The sequence below is a fragment of the Ovis canadensis genome, chromosome 9, assembly GCF_042477335.2.
Source record: "Ovis canadensis isolate MfBH-ARS-UI-01 breed Bighorn chromosome 9, ARS-UI_OviCan_v2, whole genome shotgun sequence".
Taxonomy (NCBI): Eukaryota; Metazoa; Chordata; class Mammalia; order Artiodactyla; family Bovidae; genus Ovis; species Ovis canadensis.
In genome coordinates, this window is record NC_091253.1 from 84,589,710 (window position 1) to 84,611,722 (window position 22,013).

Sequence of the window (22,013 nt, forward strand, 5' to 3'; positions counted from 1 at the left end):
CATCCCTATCAAAATAAAATAATTTTCATATCTTAAAATTTATTTGTTTTGTTCAATTTTGATTATTTTCCCAGCATAGATTAGTTTGGACTGCCCTTGAACTTCTTGTAAGTGGGATCATGTATATTCTTCTGTTTAAGACAGCTCAGTATAATATTTGATAGAGCATTTCGTTTTACATTTATTGCCAATTATATTCCACTGTTGGAATGCATATACTTTGTCTCCAGTCTCCTGCCATGAATATTTGATCGTTTCCAGTTTTTGGCTATTAAGGATAAAACTACTGTTACTACATTATTATACAGTACTACAAGTATTGTGGACAATTTTCTTAGGTGAATGATGTAAGAATAGAATTGCTGGGTCAAAGAAAAAAAAAAAAGAATTGCTGGGTCAGAGAGTAGATGTTCACAACTATTTCAAAATGGTGTTGCTGTTTTACTCCTCTGCTGGCAATGTATATGCAAGTTCTGATTGCTCCCACCTTTGCTAATTTCTTTTTTTGGTCATTGCTAAATTTTATCCACTCAGTAGGTGTGTGTTGTGGTATCACAGTGTAGTTTTAATTTGCATTTACCTGGTGAGTAATGATGTAGAGCAGCTTTTTTTTTTTTTTTTTTTATGTGTTCATTGGTTATCCTCCTTGGTGAAGTGTGTTCAGTATTTTAAGTTAACGGTTTTAAGTTATGTCAGTATATATCACTTTATATTTTGAAGAATGTGAAACCTATGAGTCAATTCTATAAATACTAATTCAGACTTTGATATGCCTTTTAGCTGTTTTACTGTAAGTTCATCTTTGCCTTTCCTGTTTTTGTGTTTTGTTTTTTTTTACAGTAGGAAAGACCGGAAGTGATGAACCAGCCTTCATGTATTATATGAATGATGGTGTTTATGGTTCTTTTGCAAGTAAACTGTCTGAGGACTTAAATACCATTCCAGAGGTTCACAAGGCAAGTTTGATTACGATTATTATAAAACCTGCTTATTTGGCAGTTTCTGAATGGAGCTGTTATTTTTAGGATGCATCCCAGTTTAAAAATTGTATCTATTTTTGGATGTGCTGGGTCTTCTTACTGCACAGGCTTTTCTCTAGCTGTGGCAGCCAGGAGCTCCCAGGCTCTAGAGCACAGGCTCAGTAGTTGTGGTGCATGGACTTAGTTGCTCTGTGCCACATGGGGTCTTCCCAGATCAGGGATCGAACCTATTTCTCCTGCGTTGGCAGGCAGTATTCCTTGCCACTGAGTCACTAGGGAAGCCCTCATCCCAATTTCAAAGAAATATTTTAGAATGGGGGAAGGTTGCCCCTTTTGGGGGGGTTTGTATTTCTCTGAGTCCTGTTAAGTCCTTTGTTCTGTAAATTGCTTCCTTAGATGGAGTTAAGGAGGAGTATCACTGCCCTTGGCTCTAGGCCTTTCTTCAGGGGCACATTTGATTTGAAATGGTGAAAAAACGAACGCTCTTATCCACCTTCAAGTTCATTGCCTGCCTGAGTTAAAAGCTTACCAAAAAGAAAACTTTTTTGTCCTACAGAAATACAAGGCAGATGAGCCTCTGTTTACAAGCAGCCTTTGGGGTCCATCCTGTGATGAGCTTGATCAAATTGTGGAAAACTGTCTTCTTCCTGAGCTGAATGTGGGAGATTGGCTTATCTTCGATAACATGGGAGCAGATTCTCTCCATGAACCATCTGCTTTCAATGATTTTCAGAGGCCAGCTATTTATTACATGATGTCCTACAGTGATTGGTAAGATGGATTGTTTTTTTAAAGCAGATTGGATATCTGAGGTGACAGGGTTTGCTAGTTTTAATTCTACAATGAATGCACAACTTAAAAGTAATAACAGAATGATCTTTTAAGCGTAATTGGAAGACCAGTTATTTTATAGTTCTTTTCATTGTCTGTTTGTTGTGTGGTTGTGTGGTCTTTGTGCTTAAACTCAGATGTCTTAATTTTTCTCTTAGGTATGAGATGCAAGACGCTGGGATCACTTCAGACACGACGATGAAGAGCTGCTTCTTTGTGCCTTCTTGCATTCAGCTGAGCCAAGAAGACAACTTTCCCACTGAAGCTTAAGCAGGCATTAACGCTTCTGTAGATCTGAAGTTGCAGGTTAATAAGCTTGTCTGGTCTACATTCCAGTGTGGAAAAAATTTAAACAATCTTATTCTGTTAATTCTCTTGGAAACAAAAACTACTAGTAATAACTATTTGGGACCAGACAAAATCAGCTCTATAATTCACTGGGGGTAATTGGGAAATTAAGATAATGTATCCAGATTTAAACCTACCAGTTTGCCCTACCCCTTAAGCGTTTAAAATAAAATATGCAACAAAATGGATGACTTAGTGGAGATGGAAGCCCATTAATTGGGTTCCCCATTAAACCGTTTACATACAAGTACACAGTTTTTATACTAAGGATTCGTGTTTAAAAGTCTTGTAAAGTTAATGTCTTTCACCCAGATATATCAACTGTCAGTGGAAGACCAGTGTGACTTCATTAGATACGTTTAGTGTATTTAGAATGTGTAAATTTGTGCTTTGAACTGTAGTTTAATAAATGTAAAATTGCATCATAGTATTTGTTGTATTTGACCTAATGTAACCTTGTATGATTGCAATAAAATTTTGTGTAGATTTTACTGTTTTTTCAGGCTAAAATTTTGGGAAAGGGGCTAGCTAGCAAAGGTAGTTTTGAAATAGATGTGTATCTGGGCTGTTTCGAAGGTTATTTTCCTTTATAGCCCATTTAAGTTTAGTTTGGCTTAGTACATTTTTCAGTTATTTAATTAGTAATTTAAGTAAAATGTTTGGTAAATCATTGTTGTGATGTTCAGATTCATTATGGAGAGTTGATGTGCAGTAAGCATGATGTTTAACAATTTTAACACCAAAAATGTTAATCCTGCATAAACCAATTGTAATAATTAATAGGTGTTTCTGTATAGATAGAATGCATAGAGTACCTTAGTAAATCTTTGAATCGAAAATCTTTTGGCTGAAATGGAAGATTCTATTAAATACTTGGAATAAACTTTGGGGAGGGAAATGCAGAATACTCTGCTGCGCACTAAATCTTAAAGAAGGGCTACATCTATATCCAGAAACCTGACGCTCCTTTGCACGGAATATTATTTAAATTCAGAGCTGTGAGGGGATGGGGTGAAGCACACCTATTTTCAGTTTCTCGATTGCAGTGATTTCAAATTAGGGTTTGTTTTGTTGTTCACTTAGTTTCCTGTTATTTCCCATTTGTTCAGCAGCTTAGTGTAATTAGTTTTCATGCTTTTCATACTAAAATTTTATGGTGATTGGGAAAGTGAGTTAGAGTCACTAACCTGACAGTTGTTGCCAGGAATTTGCGTTGTTCATGGCTAGTATATTAGTAATCCTAGATCTCAGAATCACAATAGTAATAAAGTAAACAACAGGGGTCATTTTTTCCTAACTTATTCTATGTTCAGATGTGGAATTTCTGTCTCCCAAGAGGAAATGTGACTTCACTTTGGTGCCAATGGACAGAAAATTCTGCGTGTGCTACATAGGAGAAGTTTGGGATGCACTTAATAGCTGGTTTTTACACCTTGATTTCAAGGTGAAAAGAAATTGATCATGAATCTAATAAATTTCAATCTCTTAAACCAGTAGGTGCTTAATATTTTTGATTTGATTAATTCCCATTTGAATTTTATGGGTTCTATTAATTGAAAAAGGACTCCAGTCCACTGTCATCTAATTACCCTTGGAATTTTCCAAGGTATAATGTGGGGTTTTATGCAAAATTCCGAGCTACCATGCAACTTTTTTTAACTGTAATGAGGAGGAGGAATTGCTCCTAACCTTCTTTACATGTTGTGCTTTTTGGTTCAGAAATGCCAAATCTTTTAAGAGATGGTACAACTTTGAGTCCTTGGCTTGACTATATAACTTTGAGCTTTGTGGCATGTCAGTTTTGCCGTATTTCAAGGAGAGCTATTCTGTGTATAACAGCTCAGAGTTGCAAGTACCACATGTGAACGATACGGTAACTTTAAAAAATGTTTGTGTTGTATTTGAAGACTGTTTGCCATAAATCTAAAGTTTGATCTTAATGTATTTCAATTTGGTATGCTAAAAAAAGTACTGAATTAATGTAACAGTCTTTTTTAAAAAAAATCAATATTGTAAGTTCAGAATTTAACTGAAAATATAAAACCCAAATGATTTCTATATAGTAAATTGAACTGTAAAGGTAACTTGTGTGTGATTCTGAATACACAGATAAAATGTTTTTAATTCCTCCTTACGTTTTAGTTTTGCTTTGGCTTTTGTTGCGAAAGAGTTGAAATTTTACTTACCAGCTTTGTGTACATTGACTTGCAAGCATTCTTTCAAAATCTTACTTTATTACATAATAACAAATTGAATCTGGTAAAATGATTCTGGGTATTACATATGGAATACTGAAGACTTTGATAAAATCAATATGTGTATATATATATATGGGCACAAAGATTTTTCTAGGGTCACTTTTTTTAGATACATTAATTCACCAGCTTCCTAACAGTTTTTAGACTTAAATAGTTCGGTATAAATTAAGCTAGGGATTCCTTCTGAGTAAGATGGGCACTGATATCAGTGAATGCAAATTTAGATTTAAAAAGTCACACCAGTTCTCTTTTTGTCCCTTTCTGGGGAGTTACTCTCAATTTCCTTGTGGTAATTAACAGGTAGGTAACTTGATCAGTAATATAGTGAAGAATGCTTGCTTAATTGGTTTGGAAGAGTGAAAGAAAAAGTTTCTTAGTAATTTTCTATATTCAAGTTGTGAATAAATCCTGCAAATACTTTACTTTAATCCCTGCCTCACCCATCCTGAAATAGGAATAGAAGTATGGTGTACAGTGTCGGCTCTTGCAGGCTTTTGTGGGAACAAACCTGGTTTACGGTTAACAAACCACAACTAGTTGTAGTCTAGCTTTTGCTGGAGGCTAATCTCTACCTACTTAAAGGAATAAGCTCCCAGCTTTTGTATGATGCTTGGAGCAGGTAAGCACCATCTGACTGCTTAATTCCTTGAGCTGTATGGCTTCAGTTTAAAAAGCAGTTCCATTTTAATGATCTTTCAAATCCCAGTTCTACCATACTACTGCTCATGCCTGTCAAAACCCTGAGCAAGTGATGGCTTAGTGAGAAATTTAGCACTGGGTCAATTATGAGAAATTGGAAAGTTAATCCACAGTTGACTAACAGATGAAGGGATAATGCACTGGCAATAGAAAAGTTGCATAAGAGTGCAAGAGAAGATCCTCTGAACTAGCAGGATTTGGCTTTGATTAAGTTTAGTCCCAGAGTCTAGTTAAAGCTTTTCCTAAATGACGGTGCCAGACTTCTTCCCGTGCCTGTGCCTGCAACCCTGTCCCACTTAGCCTTTAGCAACAGTATGCCGAGGAAGGGGGGACACAAAATTGAGCTGAAATTCAGAAAATTTTTAATTCTCTGGATTTCACTGATTTCCTCTCATCTATTTTCTTGTTTCTTAAATTATTTTCTGTGAGATTTTCTTGGCTCCCTATTCCAAGTCTTAATTTTTAACCTCTGAAATTTTTACAAGCTAATGGCCTCCAAGAAAGTTTTTCATAAGTTCCCCTCTAACCCAGTCCTAGATAGTCTTTTTGTCTCTGTTTTTGGATTGGACTGTATGTTTTCATCATTAGAGGCATTCTTCAGATGTGTAGTAACCCTTCTGAGTGGGGACTAAAAAGCTAATAGGAAGCTCTGAGCTCGTGTGTGGCTTGTCAACTCAATGTGCTGTGTCCTAGTGAAGCTGTTGGGAAACCTCTTAGGTCACCCTGAAGTCTTTGCCCATTTTCAGTGACTACTTTTCATATCCCCTGCTGGAGGAGTAATGGGCCATCTGCCAGCATTCGAGAAGACAAGTGGGGTCGAAAGGGTTGGGTTTCCGTATTGTGTAGTTAGGGGGCTACCCCTGCCCTTAGCAGTGCTCCATGTCTGTTATTCCAGAGGCCTGTTTGCCCTCTTGAGACAAGGAGTCTCCAGTCCTGATGAATGAGTGGGCTCTTCTTGCCCAGCTGTGCAGCGCAGAGAAAGGGATCCGGAAATTGAATGCTTAGACTTGCAGACCATCATTTTGCTCCTACCTCCAGATGGATCTGCTGCCAGTTTCTCTGCAATGTTTTGGAATTTGAGGGGTTTTTTTTTGGGGGGGGTGTCTCAACCCCCTGCCACCTCCCACCCTGCCCCTGGTTTGGGATTCCAGTTCCTGCAGTTCTGAATCATTAACTAATCTGTGTACTTTCCAACTTCATCTTCTCATGGTTCCATCCTTGTTTTTGCCTTAGTTCAGGAATAAACATGTTTGACGTCACCATTGTAAACATGTCTCAATATATTCTACATGCATAGACATAGTCAAATTAGACCTTTTAAATTTGGGGAGATTATCCATCTGCTCATGGAGCTAAATTTGGGGGGTGGCTTAAAGTTTCATACTAATTTCTGCATTTATTTAAAATTCTTTTAAGCTTACTGAGGTGCTTTTAACTTATAATTTGTGCAACGTATAGTCACACGCTCAGCTTTTATTGCCCAACCACTCTTAATGCACTTAGGCAATTACCTTGTATGACTGCTCAGCAATGCCCCTCAGCTCTAGTTACTTCTATGACTTACATTTACCCTCTTAATGGTCTCTCTTACTGTTCTCAACAGGAATAAAGAAAGCAAGGGCGTTTTTGAAGTTTGGCTTCCTCTGATTCTACAAGAATACACGTAAAGAGCTTGCTGGGAGAGGGAGGAGAACTTTAGTGTTGCCCAAAAGAAAAGCATATTGAAATGTTTCTTAAAAATTGGTTTAGCTAACATTTCCTTCATGTTCTCCCAGCTGGAACTGGGTTTAGAGTATTTTAGGTTGGTATCAGGGGAGGGGGTGTAAAACTTCATTTGAGAACATACGAAAAGTTCACATCGTAGAAAATATACTGCCCAAGTGGCACAATGCTACCGTCCCCGCCCCCCCCCCCCGCCCCCCCTTTAGGTACAGTCAGTTTTGCTAGAACTTGGCATGCGCTTGCCTAAAAACCTTTACACTGAGATCAGTGTAAAGATGGGTAATATGAGGTTGGGAGTGCTCACACTGTCAGTGAAGCAGTACAGTATTGATGGTAACCACTTTTAAATGGCTGTACAGTTGTACACATTAAATACACAGATACTACAACCACTGTATCACTACCTTGAAAAACATGCGTGTTTTATGGACATGGAAGGGTTGCAGCTTGTGGATTGTGAAGGGGTGGGGATGTGTTAGTTGCTCGGTCGTGTCCAACTCCTTGCAATCCCATGGATTATAGCCTCTGTCGATGGAATTCTCCAGACAAGAATACTGGAGTGGGTTGCCATTCCCTTCTCCAGGGGTCTTCCTGACCCAGGGATTGAACCAGCGGCTCATGTCTCCTGCATTGGCAGGAGGGTTCTTTACCACTAGCACTATCTGGGAAGTGGTGGGAGAGGTTATCTGAAATTGGAAGGTTGTACCACCAGAAGCAAAGAGAAACTGGAGAGCCTCTTGATGAAAGTGAAAGAGGAGAGTGAAAAAGTTAGCTTAAAACTCAACATTCAAAACACTAAGATCATGGCATCTGCTCCCATCACTTCATGGGGAAACGATGGAAACCATGACAGACTTTATTTTCTTGGGCTCCAAAATTATTGCAGATGGTGACTGCAGCCATGAAATTAAAAGATGCTTGGTTCTTGAAAGAAAAGCTATGATCAACCTAGACAGCACATTAAAAAGAGACATTACTTTGTCAACAAAGGTCCATAGCAGTCAAAAGCTATGGTTTTTGCAGTATTCATGTATGGATGTGAGAGTTGGACCATAAAGAAGATTGAGCCCCGAAGAATTGGTACTTTGAACTGTGGTGTTGGAGAAGACTCTTGAGAGTCCCTTGGACTGCAAGGAGATCAAACCAGTCAATCCTAAAGGAAATCAGTCCTGGATGTTCATTGGAAGACTGATGCTGAAGCTGAAGCTCCAACACTTTGGCCACTTGATGAGAACTGACTCATCGGAAAAGACCCTGATGCTGGGAAAGATTGAAGGCAGGAGGAGAGGATGAGACAGGATGAGATGGATGGCATCACTGACTTGACATGAGTTTGAGCAGACTCCGAAGTTGGTGATGGACAGGGAAGCCTGGCGTGCTGTAGTCCAAAGAGTTGTGGCGTGGGGTCACAAAGAGTTGCGCACAACTGAGCAACTACACTGAACTGAACTGAACCACCAGTTGATGGGTGGGTGTAGCTTGTTGCACCCTTGGTGAACTGAGGTAACTGGTCCATATGTGAGGAGTATGTATTTTGCATATTTGTATATTAAAAACCACAAAGTTCATGTTACCTTAACGTTGATCCCCAGTGAACCAGTCACCCTGGAACAAGCAGTTTCAAAACTGACTTCCTGCACGCTGTTGGGAATAGGTTTGAAGACTGTATCAATAATAAAGGATCATGCTAGCATCTTCACTATTGCAAGCCCACTTGAATGACAGCGGTTTGATGGCAATTAAGCAAAAACACAGGACACAGTGGAATTAAAAGCCTACCTAAGCCATTTATTCAAGGGCCAGCATCTCTGCAGCCTCATGATACTTCTATGTGACACACAAATAAGGGGTTCAAAGGGTCCTAGAAACATTTTCCTCTAATTTCTTCATTTCACATTTGCAGAAACGCAGACCCAGACAGGTTAAGGAATTTGCCCCCCAGTTTTACAATGAGGATGTATCAGAGCAGGGATTTGAACCTAAGACTGGACAAACCTGTGTCATTGTCTTAGGTTGGGTTCCCTGGACACAGATGGAAACAGAGCTGTGTGCAGGTTGATTGGAAGTGCTCCTAGGACATGGAAAGCAGGAGTGGGCAAAGAGGGCAAGCTGTGCTGTAGTTCCAGCGGAGGCCTTAGCTGATCTTATGTGGGGCTCGGGAGCTGGGATGGCCCTTCAGAACTGGACCAAATGGAGAACTGGGGGCTGGGACCTGGTATCCCAGGATTAGCCAGTCATTGGCTACAAAGCTGCACCTTGGGAAGAGACAGAACCTTGGGCAAGCAGTTCCCCTCAGAGGTGAACAATGTTGTGAGCCAGTTCCCAGTGAGGAATGCAGCCCTGAGCCTTCAGCAGGCTGGTAGCAGGGATGGGTCCACTGGCCCTCAGAGCTTCTTGGCAGAGTTTCTACTGTACTCAGTCATTAGAATAAAACAACTATATCATGTTCAGTATTTACTTAAGAAGATCAGAACCACAAATTCTGCTAAGTTGTGTATCAGGGACTTCCCTGGTTGGCCCGTGGTTAAGACTCCAGGCTTCCATTGCAGGGGGCTGGGTTCGATCCCTGGTCAGGGGACTGAGATCCCACATTGCTGTGTGGTGCAGCCAAAAAAAAAGTGTATCCATTTACTAGGGCTGCTGTAACAAAGTACCACAAACTAGGGGGGCTTAAGCAACAGAAATTTATTGTCTCACAGTTCTGGAAGTCCCAGGTCAAGGTAGTTCCTTCTGAAGCCTGTGAGGAAAGAAAGGGTCTCTTCTAAGCCTCTCTCCTTGGCGTGTAGACCGCCGTCTTCATGTGGACATGGCCTTCTCCCCGTATGTATGAGTCTGTCTCCACACTTCCCTTTTTTATGGGGACACAAGGCATACTGGATTAGGGTACTCCCTAATGACTTCAGATGAAATTTCATCATGTCTGTAATGATCCTATTTCCAGAGAGGTTCACATCCCTTGGTCCTGGGGATTAGGTCTTCAACATGTGAATTTAGAGGAACACAACCTATAACAACTGATATGTATTGTAGCTATTTGGAACCAGGCTCTAGCTTGACCCTTGACCCCTGGCTTGATTGCCCTGTGGGAACCCCTCCCCCGCCCCGCCCACCTCATTCCCCTACTGTAGCCGCTGCTTCCTTCTGCCCCCTCCCTTTCCTCACTTAGCACATTTTCAAACTTTCCCGCTTTCTTTATCTTCCCTTTTCCCTACAAGGTTAAGGGATTTGGTGGGGTTTTTTTTTCCTTATTATTTAAAAATTCTTATAAACTAAAAAAAAAAAAAAAATCTGACCAAAAAACCACCTGAAAACTCTCCAGCAGAAACCACTGCTTTTACTTTCCTGTGGCACTGCCTTCTAGATACCTGCGTTCATTTCAAATTCCCACCCCTCTTCTCCTTGTGGGAAAAGTTTGACCATCTTGGACACACTTTCCAGCATTTTACTTCTGCCACTTCCAATCATCTTGAACTTTTTATCTCTAACAGTACAGAGAACAGGCCTCAGGCCCTGCAGGGGCACCATGACTCTGGAGGGGAACATCCGGGGAGACTGTCTTGAGGTCAGTTCACCCCTCCCTCCGGTGAGACTTCGGGGGCACTTGCAATGCCTAGAAAGGGTAGATTCAAAGGGATATGAAGACTTTGCCACCCTCCAGATGGTTCTCTCAGGGACGTGAGTCTGAGGTCAGGCCTGGCTCAGAGGACACCTGGAGGTGTGAGAGCATGTCCAAGAAGTAGCTTCTTCAACCCAAATGAACCTCCTCCACCTCCTTTTTTTTAATGGCCCCATCAAGTGGCATGTGGGATCTTAGTTCCCTGACCAGGGATCATACCCACGCCCCACACAGCATGACCCAGAAAATCTGCAGCGCCAAACTGCCTCAAGGTTGCAGCAGGGCCCAGAGGCAGCCTGAGACCGAGATCTGGAGCCTTGCCGCCTCTCTTTGACCTGAACTATTAGATGGTTTCTACTAGTTGATCTGCTACCAGCGTCTCCTCCTTGAGCCACCATCCTTATGGCTGCAGGGTGAGCTTCTGAAACTGGTCTGATTCAATCACTCATCTGCTTTACAGTCAGTCATCTCTGCAGTCCCATCTGGGACCTGTGCTTTCTAGGCCCTGGTCAGCCTTCAAACAGACAGTGCTATCTTGCTACACATCCCGTGAGATCCCACAGCGCTTCTCAGCGTGGCTCCTTCATGCCGTGCCCAGGGGTGAGTATAACTTTATCATTCATTCGTTCATTTGCTTGTTCATTCTCCAACAAATTTTTGATCTTTTGAGGCCAGGAACTATTCCAGCATCGGGGTGGCAGTAAACAAAATACCCCCAAGCCCTAGCCTGGATTGAAAGTGTCTTTCAATGGGGACTTAAGATCCAGGAGGTGTCCTAGAGCCTTTCAACTCAGGTCTGAATTCTGAGAGCGAGGCCAGCCCCTACGTGATCTTCAGGCCTGCTGCAGTAAGTGGTCTGACCCTCCAGGGCACCCCATATCCCTCATCCAGCATGCGGGGCTGGGCAGGAGTCCACAACTGTGTAATGTTCACACAACTGCACACCAAGCAACCGCAGGTGGCTCAGCGCTGCACAGCTCCCCAACTCTCTGCTGCTTCCTCCTCCAGCCTGTGACCATGAAACGGAGCTTTGTTTCTGCTTGCTGGTCTTGCCTACTGCCAGACTCAGAGTTCATGAGGCTGCAGTCAAGCCTAGTGGTTAAGAACACGGACTTGAGGCATCCTAACTCCGTTTCTACCACTTACCAGCTGTGTGACCCTGGATGAGTTATTTAACCTCTCTGATTCTCAGTTACCTCTTCCATACTTTGATGTAAAACAAACTGCACTCAAACTCTGAGCTTCATGTCTTCACCTATAAAAAACAGATTATAAGATTCAGTGAGCTTTTACCTTTAAGGTAAAAGACACTTGCTCCTTGGAAGAAAAGTTATGACCAACTTAGACAGCATATTAAAAACCAGAGACATTACTTTGCCAACAAAGGTCTGTCTAGCCAAGGCTATGGTTTTTCCAGTGGTCGTGTATGGATGTGAGAGTTGGACTATAAAGAAAGCTGAGTGCCGAAGAATTGATGCTTTTGAACTGTGGTGTTGGAGAAGACTCTGAGAGTCCCTTGGACTGCAGGGAGATCCAACCAGTCCTTCCTAAAGGAAATCAGTCTTGAATATTCATTGGAAGGACTGATGCTGAAGCTGAAACTCCAATACTTTGGCCACCTGATGTGAAGAGCTGACTCATTTGAAAAGACCCTGATGCTGGGAAGATTGAGGGCAGGAGGAGAAGGGGATGACAGACGATGAGATGGTTGGAGGGCATCACCGACTCGATGGACATGAGTTTGAGTAAACTCTGGAAGTTGGTGATGGACAGGGAGGCCTGGCGTGCTGCTGCTGTCCATGGTGTCACAAAGAGTCCGACACGACTGAGCGACTGGACTGAACTGAACTTTTACCTTTAAAGTACTTAGAAAAGTGCTCAGCATGTGGCAAAGTTTAAGCATGTGTTTGCCATTGTGTCTCCTGGGTTCCTGCTTGTTGATATCCCTGGGGCTCAGAAACCTCTCACTCCTGATGACTCCTGGATAAGATGTTTTGGTAATGGAGACTGCCTGGAATTACTGATGACTCTACCTTCTTCCAAAAATTATTTGAAATATCCTTCATATAAAATAGAAACTAGAGGGACTTCCCTGGCCGTCCAGTGGTTAATAATCCACCTGTCAATGCAGGCGACACGTGTTCAATCCCTGATCGGGGAAGATTCCACAGGCCAGGGGGCAACTGGGTCTATGTGCCACAATTACTGAGCCCACGCTCTAGAGCCTGTCTCTGCAACCAGAAGCCTGTGCACTACAGCTAGAGAGTAGCTCCCTCTTGCTGCAACTAGATAAAGCCCATGCACAGCAATGAAGACCCTGCGCAGCCAAAAAAACAAGCTATCATATGGCAAAACCTGTGAAACCACTTCAAATAAATAAACAACTTTAGATAAAGCAGAGGTAAGGTTAATCCAGAAGTGATCACTGCTGTTGGTCCTGCTAAGGTTTGACCCCACTTTGTCTCTTAGGTTCCTAGCTGCTGCTGCTGCTGCTAAGTCGCTTCAGTCATGTCCGACTCTGTGCGACCCCATAGACGGCAGCCCACCAGGCTCCTCTGTCCATGGGATTTTCCAGGCAAGAGTACTGGAGTGGGGTGCCATTGCCTTCTCCTAGGTTCCTAGCAGCCAGCGTTAAAAGGGAAACACTTTAAATTCAAATTTTAGAACTGTTTAACAAAATTCAAAGCATCCATAGGATATGAGTGAGGCTTTCTTTCCACAGTGTAGAGCACAACGCCAGGGCCCATTAAGCCCAAAATGTTTTGTTTTGTTTTTTTTTTCTAGCAAGGGCCCAGATGCAGGTGGCTGGCCTTCCGTGTTGGTGGGAACCGAGCCGGCTTCTTACGCAGCTGCCACTCAAGGAGGGCTCAGGGGTTGGGCGGCAATGGCTACTCTTCCCACTAGATGGCGCTCGTGGATCATTATTGCTCGCAGCGCCTCGACGTTGTTACAAGCAGTTTTTCCGTTTTCTTAGCCGATTTCACGTGGTTATTAAATTCGTCTGTTCTATCATGTTTCTGAAGTCACACAAACCTCCGCCTCTCTGTCCTTTGTACTGTCACAGTGGGTTTTGAGGTTGGAGGGGTGGGAGCCAGGAGGAAGAGAGGATTCTTCCTCACTTTCCCTCCCCTCCTCCATCCACCCACCTTCATTAGCATGAGCTTTTGCCACCGCAAATCCCAAACAAAGTACAGGTTTGCAGTTACCATGACAACTGCTGGAGCTGCGCCCACTAACAAGTTACCATGACAACTCTTAGACCAAGGGGGAACCCTTGTTCTTGGGCTGAGACAATACAACCAAAGGCTGGAACATCTGGATGCTCAAGAAATGTGGTTCTTAACATTTAGAATGCGGCTTTTTCCTTCAAGTTGGGGTGTCAGGCCCACCAATGACATGCCTATGTCACACAAAGCCAAGTTAACTTAGTCTGATGCATACAAGAAACCCACACACCAGGCAAGCCATGGGAGCCTCTCGGTCTTTGAGGTCAGGGTGGGTTTTTGTAGGACCAAGTGGTTGGCTTGTGGGTTAGGAGATAAGGGACTGTTGATTGGTTCAGGTTCAAAGAAGGAATCTACTTTACTTTGGTGAACCTTCCCTGTGTGGCTATGGCTTCGCTAGATCCATGGGTCAGTTGTTAGGACTTAAAGTTAAGATCTTGAAGGCAGTCAGTTAGCTGGTTTCTCAGTCTGCCATCTTCCAATAGCGCTTAAAGACATGGGTGTATCTTTTCCATATTCCCAGAGTGTGGCACATACCAGAAGCTCTTTGAAGGGTAGGAGAAGGAACTCACAAACACCCCCTTCCTTTTTGTGCTTCCGGTTCTTCCTCCTGGGCTTGTCCCACGATGGGTGAGCAGACAGGGAAGTGGATTCATGGAACACACGAATTCACTGAGGCACTTACTTTATGCCAGGCACTGGGCTAGGTACTGGGACCACCGTGATGGGCAAACCAAACAGGACTGTGTCCTGACGGAATCAACATAAGGCTACACAAAAGAGCCTCAGCTTTGAGGGAGCAGCATTGATGCTAAAGAACATATGATGGGGAACATGGCTTGGTCAGATTTCCTGGGAGAATGATAGTTGCAGTGAGATGTGAACAAAGAGTGAACCTACCTCTTTACATAGGTAAAGAGATGGAGGGAGAATGTTCCAGACAAGGGGAACAGCAAGTACAAAAGTCCAGGAGATGGCAATTCACCGGCTAAGGAAGAAGGCCAGTTTCCCTGGAGGGCAGAGCCTCAGAGCACAAGCATGGTGCAGGACAGGGCCAGCCCAAGCAGGGCTCTGCCGGCCTTTTTATGGATTTCTATTTTTATCCTAAGAAATAGGGAGGTGGCATTACTATTTTTATAGCTAGGGGTGGGGTGTGTTTTAGAGACATCAAATGATTTGGCAGAAATCCTAAGTGAAGCAGCCATGAATCCTGGAGCTGCTCCTGGGGGTGTGCATAAAGTAACTGACTTTTGTGTTTCAGAGGGATTTGTCTGGCTTCATTCTGGAGAAGGGACCTGAGGGAGGGCCAGAGTTGACAGTGGCAGCTTGATGAGACTCTGGCTTTGGGACCAGATGGGGCTGGTGCAGTGGAGGGCTGTTTCAGAGGTAGATGGGCGCAGAGCTGGGTAAGGACGAGGGGATGGAAGGCGCACTACGCCTCCAGCTTGTGTGACGGCATGACGGGCTTGGTCACTGACACGTGGGTCCCCAGAGAAGAGGACCAGGTTTTAAGGGGAGGACTGTGAGTGTGGTCTTGGACATGTGGCATTTGAGGCGACTCTGGGGTGGGGATAACAGTAGGAGGCTGGGTCTTCAGTCTGGAGCTCAGAGAGAGGCCCAGCCCAGAGGCCACATACGGCCTGCGTACGTGATAACAGCACAACCGGCAACTGTTAACTGATGAATGTCTCGGTCCCCATGCCCTTCTGGGGACATCACTATTGTGACCTTTTGGTCATAGTAGTACTTTAGGGGGCTGGGGGAGTTTGGGGGGAATTTGGCTCTCTTCCAGAATCCCCAGGCAGGGTCCACTGGGACCAGGGTAGCCCTAAAAGTGAATCCAGGAAGAAACCAAGGCACCCACACAAGTAGTGACCTCCGTTGGTTTGAAGGTGGCAGCTTGGAGACGCAGGTGTGACCATACCCAAAGGTCTAACCCAACCAGATTTCACCCTTTCACACAGCACCCCATGCTTACTCACATCGCATCAGGGGCCCCTCAATTATCTGAGGTTACTGAGGTGACTAGCGGTAAAGAACCTGCCTGCCAAGGCAGGAGTCATAAGAGGCACGGGTTCAATCCCTGGGTTGGGAAGATCCCCTGGAGAAGGGCATGGCAACCCACTCCAGTGTTCTTGCCTGGAGAACCCCATGGACAGAGGTGCTGGTTGGCCTACAGTCCATGGTGTGACAAAGACTCGGATACGACTGAAGTGACTGAGCGCATGCGTGCGCTCACACACACACTGAGCATGCAGCGTGTAAGAGACTGAGGTAAATGAGAAAACACAAGCTCACAGCAGAGACTCACTCACATCTCCAAACGCTTGTGTCCAAGATTTCAGTGCAGTCTCTTCAAATTCAAAGTGTTCTGGAAACTCACAAGTTTTTTTGTTTAGTTTGGTGTAAACTCATTTGGCCTCATAACCTGACAGAAGGGACGTGAAGATGTTTATAGTCTTTATTTACCCTTTTTGCTGTAGGAATGTGGGGTGTTTGATTACAGGGTGTTGTTCCAGAGCCCACAGCTAGTGGTGGAGGTGGTGGGGTTACCTTATACCTACTCGGTGAAAAATCTAAATTCCAAACACATTCCTTCAGATTCTAGAAGGGGGCTGGCTAGTGGACCATTTTATCATCAATCTTTTACTACTCAGGGGAGTATACAAGAAAACGTAACCATGCTAAAAATGAAGATCCTGAAAGTGTGAAAAACATAATCTCATGTTGGTAGAAACAACAATTGTTTTTTGAGCACCCGGAACACTGCTAAACAATCTCCTAGACACTGAGGAGGGTAGTGAACAACACAACCCCTATATGTTCACAAAACTGACAAAACTGTATTTTTAAAATTCTATAAAGGATGTGCACACAGATTAGCAGATAGAAAGCTCTGAAAGGGCGGACAGTAAAATTTCAAGAGCGTTTCTTGATCCAGGCAATATGAGTAATATTTTTTTTCTCCTCCACGTTTCCAAATTTTCCTCCAGTGCTCAGGACTCGTTTTTTAATTATTATTTTTTTAAGAGAATCAGTTCAGTTCAGTCGCTCAGTCATGTTCGACTCTTTGCAACCCCATGGACTGCAACACGCCAGGCCTCCCTGTGCATCACCAACTCCCAGAGTTTACCCAAACTCATGTCCAACGAGTTGGTGATGCCATCCAACCATCTCATCCTCTGTTGTCCCCTTCTCCTCCTGCCCTCAATCTTTCCCAGCATCAGGGTCTTTTCCAACGAGTCAGCCCTACGCATCAGGTGGCCAAAGTACTGGAGTTTCGGCTTCAACATCAGTCCTTCCAATGAATATTCAAGGCTGATTTCCTTTAGGATGGACTGGTTGGATCTCCTTGCAGTCCAAGAGTCTTCTCCAACAACACAGTTCAAAAGCATCAATTCTTCGGCGCTCAGCTTTCTTTATAGTCCATTCTCTTTAAGAGAATGGTGATCTTTAATTAACCAGCAGTATCAATGAACTAGACCAGATCCGTCTTCCCCCTCCGCAGTCGCCGCGGCGTAGCTGTAGATTCCGGCAGGAGGCTCAGTGCAGTTCTACAGCGCAGCAGTAGAGGGCGCCGCGCCCGCGGAGCTCCGGGCGGGGCCGCGGCCGCGCTTTCCTCCCCAGCAACACCGGCCCGCGCGCCGCTCCGGAGGCGCGGCCTCCTGGCATCCCCCGCCGGGCCTCTCCCTCGCCCCGCCTCCCGCCCCAGCCGGGCGGCGGCCTCGCCGCGGCGACCTCGCCTGCGCCTCGCCCCCAGGGCCGGGCTGGGCTCCTGGCAAGACCCGCCCGCGCCGCGCGGGAGGGCGGAGAGGGCCTCGCGCGCCCCGGCTGCCGGCGCCCCTCCGCCCCCGGCGCCGCCCTTCCCCTGCCCCCGCCCCTCCGCGGGGTCGGCCGGGCAGCCGGCTGACTCGTACTTTGGAGCCGGATGGGGAGACGTGACCGCCGAGACCAGGGCTGCGCCGGGAACAGGCGCGGGGGCGGGAGGAGGCGGCCGGGTTTCTGGGCACCTGGCGGTCGGGGCGGGGAGTGGCCAAGCCCTCCCCGCGCGCGGGTTCCCAGGGGAGGGGGAAGGGACGCGCGCTCCTCCCGGCGCCCGCGGCCCCCGCCCTGCGCCCCGGCGCGTGTGTGCGTGCGCGCGCGCGCCGCCTCGGTTCCCGCGGCTCGTCTGCCCCGCCGCGCCCCGGGCCAACCCGCCGCGGGGAGTCTGGCCCGGGAGGGCGGCCAGGTCACCAGTCAGGTCCGCCGTAGGTGGTCAGGCCACCCTCAGGGAGCGGGGAAGGAATTTATGCCGTCAGAACACAGCCAGAATCGACTCCCAACGTCGGCCCTGCTCGGTTTCCTCGTCTGTAAAATGGGAAAAGTCGATATCCACCTCCCAGTAGGCTCGCATCGAGACCAACCAACACTGGTTACCCTTCATAGTTTTCTTCTCGGTGGTGAGGATTCAAAGGGCGAAGAGTGCACCAGCATTTCAGTGACCCACCTTCTCCTTGGGTTAAATGCCTCAGCTCTAGGTTTTCAAGTGTGGCCTTTCTAGGACTCTGATTGCGAACAAGGCTTGATATGAAAAACTCAAAAAACCCAGGATCTTAGAATCAAAAGGCGGGGAGGGCTAGCCCCACTACATTTAACTGCTGGTCTTTCCTCCCAGCTCTCTGCCACTTGCTGTCTGGCTGCTTCACCAAGCTGTGGAGTGTCACTCGGCTTCGGTTTTCTCAGCTGTCAAATGGGAACACTGCTTGGTGGTGACAGGATCGGGTGCTCAGGATTAATCTCCCACTTTCACAGACTCTCATGCGTCCTTTTGGCAAAGTTGCCCTTTGTCAAGAAATTCTTTCTGGAGCTGTAGATCCTCCCCAGGCTCAAGGCTATATATCTGCACCCCCTTGTTAATCGATGTCATTTCTCTTGGAGGAGATGGGCCACTGCCAAGTTCCTCAACCTGACCTTCCTTTATCCCTGACTAGGGTTTCAGGGTCATCCTGTGGACAGATGCTGAGAAAGCTGAGAGGCCCAGATAGGGACATTTTCCCTCAATGTGTGAGTTCCTAGTAAAACAGGAAGAAAAGAATGCTTACTGAAAACTACCCCCATGCTGGGGTGATTTATCCCAAGGCTCTGAAGAACCTTGGAGGTGGGAATCATCTCCTTTTTGCCCATGAGAAAGCAGAGGTCCTGTTGCCTGGCACTCCCAGTCTGTCCTTAGCTGGATCCTCCTCCACCTCTGAGGACCAGTGAGTGTCACAGGAGGTGGTGCCACCTCCACCTAGGGCCCCTTCCAGCTGCCATGTGGCATTGTCAACGGGAAATGGCTACAGTTCCTATCATTGCCTGGTCCTCCCACTGGTGAGGTTCCCCCGTGGTTATCACTGGTTTGAAAGGCCAGTTGGCTCTTGGGAAACAAACAGAAGCCTCACCCACCCTTCCTGTTGGAAACTTTGGCCTCAGCTGCAGAGTGGATGCTTGGGAAACACATTTCAGCTCCAGCCTTGGGGCGTCCAACTGCTCCTGGAGATCTTTGTCAGTGCGGCTCTCAGGCCTGGGGCCCCCTACTCTGAGTCTGGACCCTCTCGATGGTGACCATCTGCATCAGCAGCTCTCACCCCTGGCTCCCCAGTAAAAGAATGCTGATGCCAGGTGAAATCACCTGGTGGGGAGGGGGCCCACGCTTCACCATCTGTGTGTTCTAAAGCATCCCCAGGTAATTTCAGTGTGCTGTTGGGGTTGAGAAATCCTGAGGGAAATCAATACAGAGTGTGATCAAAGAACAGAATAGGAAAGTATTTGAAATCTGAACAAAGGAGGATTTGCATTAGAGACCAGCTAATAAAAGCCATCCAAGGCAGGATGGCTCCTGCAGCTGTGGCTGACAAATTCTTGGAAAGAATCCATCAGTCTGGGAACTGGCATGACTCGGTGCCCCGGGGGGCAGAGGGCGAGACCCCGCAGCTCCAGGTCCCCTCTGGGCCACCGGGCCTGCTTCTCAGATCCACCTCTATGCTGCCAGGCCCCGATGCTCTGTGAGCCTCTGTTCTTCCAGTCCAACTGGATTGCTTGCTGTTCCCAGAACTCGCCCGCTGTCTCCCCCTCCAGGTTTTGGTTCCAGGCATTTGTTTCCGTCTGGAATGTCCTTTCCCCCATCTGTTCAAATCATTCCTCTTCAAGGTCCCTGCCCTCAGGCCAGCTCCACCAGGAAGCCTCCTCCCGGGGGCTTCTGTAAGCGCCTGTCCCTCCTCCCCACCCTCCCCACCCCCGCCCCACTTCCCGCTCTGTCACTGCCAGGGTGTGCCCAGGGTCGTCTCCCCAGCCAGGCTGTGGATGCAGGAAGGGACCTTCTGTGGCTTCTTCCTGCCCCGCCTGTCCCTGGAGTTGGGGGCGCCTTGCCAGGAGGGGCTGCACGCATTTCCTGAATGCGACAGAAGTTGTCCCTGTTCCCAGGCAGGGTGGACAGTCACACAGATCCACCCTCTCCGCTCAGGCCCCTTTGCTGCTAGTTCCATGGCCCGGCCGCTCTATTTTCTGAGTGCCAGGGGGGGCTTGTGGTTAGCCGGCAAAGACAGGAAAGAGCCGAGGCCAGGCCTTGACCCAGCACGTGGTGTCCCCAGCACCGGAGCGGCTTCCTCGGGGGAGGGGCGGGTCGAGAGAGCGGGGCGGGAGACGAGGGCGTGGAGGCCTGCATGCTGGTGCGGTCTCTTCCCACAGACACCCCCCCCCCCACGAAGTCTTAAAGAGGGTTGGGGGTTGGAACCCCGCCACTTCGGGGGGCAGTCGGGGGCCAGCGCTGGTGCCGCGGGACCGCCTGCTCCTGGAGCCCACCCGCCCCGGGGTCCCGCGCCGCACGGCCAGATCGCGGAAGGGGAGGGGGTCCCGGAGGCTGCCCGCCCAGTGCCGGCGGTGTGGGGGCTTGTTCCTTCCTGCGGTCGCCCGCCGCCGGCCCGCGCCGCAGGTGACCCCAGCAGCTTGCCAGTGGTCCCCGCTCCCCTCGGCCGCGCCCACCCCAGCGCTCCCGCTGCCGCAGACGCCTCCTTGGGGTTTTCCGGCTCTGAGCGCCTCAGATGACCTCGCCTGCCGCCGGCCCGGGCCGCTCCCTCCTCCCGCTCCCCCCAACCCCCCCGGCTTCCCGCCTCCCGGGCCGCGCGGCAGGGCTTTCTGATGAGTCAGCGGGAGCCCGGGAGCCTCCAGCCGCGCCGGGGCATCTGCTCCGGTGACGCACCGTGACTCACGGGCGCCCGGGCAGCCGCAGTCCCCGAGCGCGCAGCGCCGAGTCGGGACGCCGAGCGCAGGCCCCCCACCGCCACCCCCACCGGCCCCGGGCGGACCCCGCTCCGCGCCCCGCGCGGGGCATCGGGCTCCACCCGCCTCCAGCGTCCTCCCCACCCCACCCCCGGCTCCCGCCCGCCTGCGGCGCTCTCCTCCCCGCGCCTCTCCGCTCCTGGCCCCAGTCCAAGCTGACATCAGACGCTGGCCGCCCGGCCACCCTCTGAGTCAACAGTTTCCGAAGCCGAGCCCGCTGCCAGGGGCGGGGAGAAAGCGCTGCCTCCGGGGGAGGCGGAGGGGGCGGGGCGGCTGGGTCCGGCAGCCGCGGGAGGGCGGAGGTGGGTGGGGACCAGCGAAGCTTTTTTTTACAAGAAGTCACGGGGTTGGGGGGTGCCGGGGGCGGTTAGGGGGAACCGAGAGGGTGAAAACCGCCCTGCAGAGCGGCGGGGGCGGAGAGGAAACCTGCGCCCAGAGCCACGTGCTGGAGCCGGCGCGGGGTGGGTGGCTCGCGGAGGCGTGGGGGAAGGAGAGGCCGCTGCTGGGAAAGGCCCCAGGCCACGTTTCTCGGGGAGGAGATGCGCCGCGGTGGACACGCTCGGCCCTAGGCCAGCCGGGGACCTTCGTGTCTGGAGAAGGCGGCCCAAGATCCCTCTGATGGGAGCAGCTCTGGCCGAGCCTCGGAGGGCCGGCCCTGCCTGCCCGGGGATGGCCTTGCAGAAATGCCCTGGCCTAAAGGAAACGGCAACCCACTCCAGTGTTCTTGCCTGGAGAATCCCAGGGACGGGGGAGCCTGGTGGGCTGCGGTCTCTGGGGTTGCACAGAGTCGGACACGACTGAAGCGACTTAGCAGCAGCAGCAGCAGCAACCTAGTTGCCTCCTCTGCCCGCGGTGGGATGGGGTTGAGGCTGAAGGGTCTTCTCTCTCACCCCGCCCCTGCCCACCACCACCTCAAAGAGGATATCTGTCCAGGGGTGGAAGAATTTGAGAGGCTGAGTAAACTGGGGGTGGGTGGCCATCCAGTGACGGTGAGGAGAGTGGTAGGAAGGAAAAAGGAAGCACAAAAAGAAAGGAAAAT

The 22,013-nt window shown here is 48.1% G+C and overlaps 1 protein-coding gene across 5 annotated transcripts in view; it reads left to right on the forward strand.

Moving 5' to 3' along the window:
* The window catches only part of AZIN1 (antizyme inhibitor 1), a 30,774-nt gene extending 26,481 nt beyond the window's left edge, over positions 1–4,293 (forward strand). For 3 of the 5 annotated variants that reach the window (XM_069600420.1, XM_069600421.1, XM_069600422.1), the window contains 3 exons: positions 841–956; positions 1,537–1,751; positions 1,970–4,293. In XM_069600420.1, the coding sequence (XP_069456521.1) occupies positions 841–956; positions 1,537–1,751; positions 1,970–2,081 (443 nt within the window). In that variant the 3' untranslated portion in view covers positions 2,082–4,293. The remainder of the gene's footprint in view (positions 1–840; positions 957–1,536; positions 1,752–1,969) is intronic. The other 2 variants (XM_069600423.1, XM_069600425.1) reach the window with 1 other exon arrangement.
* Positions 4,294–22,013: the final 17,720 nt, after the last annotated feature.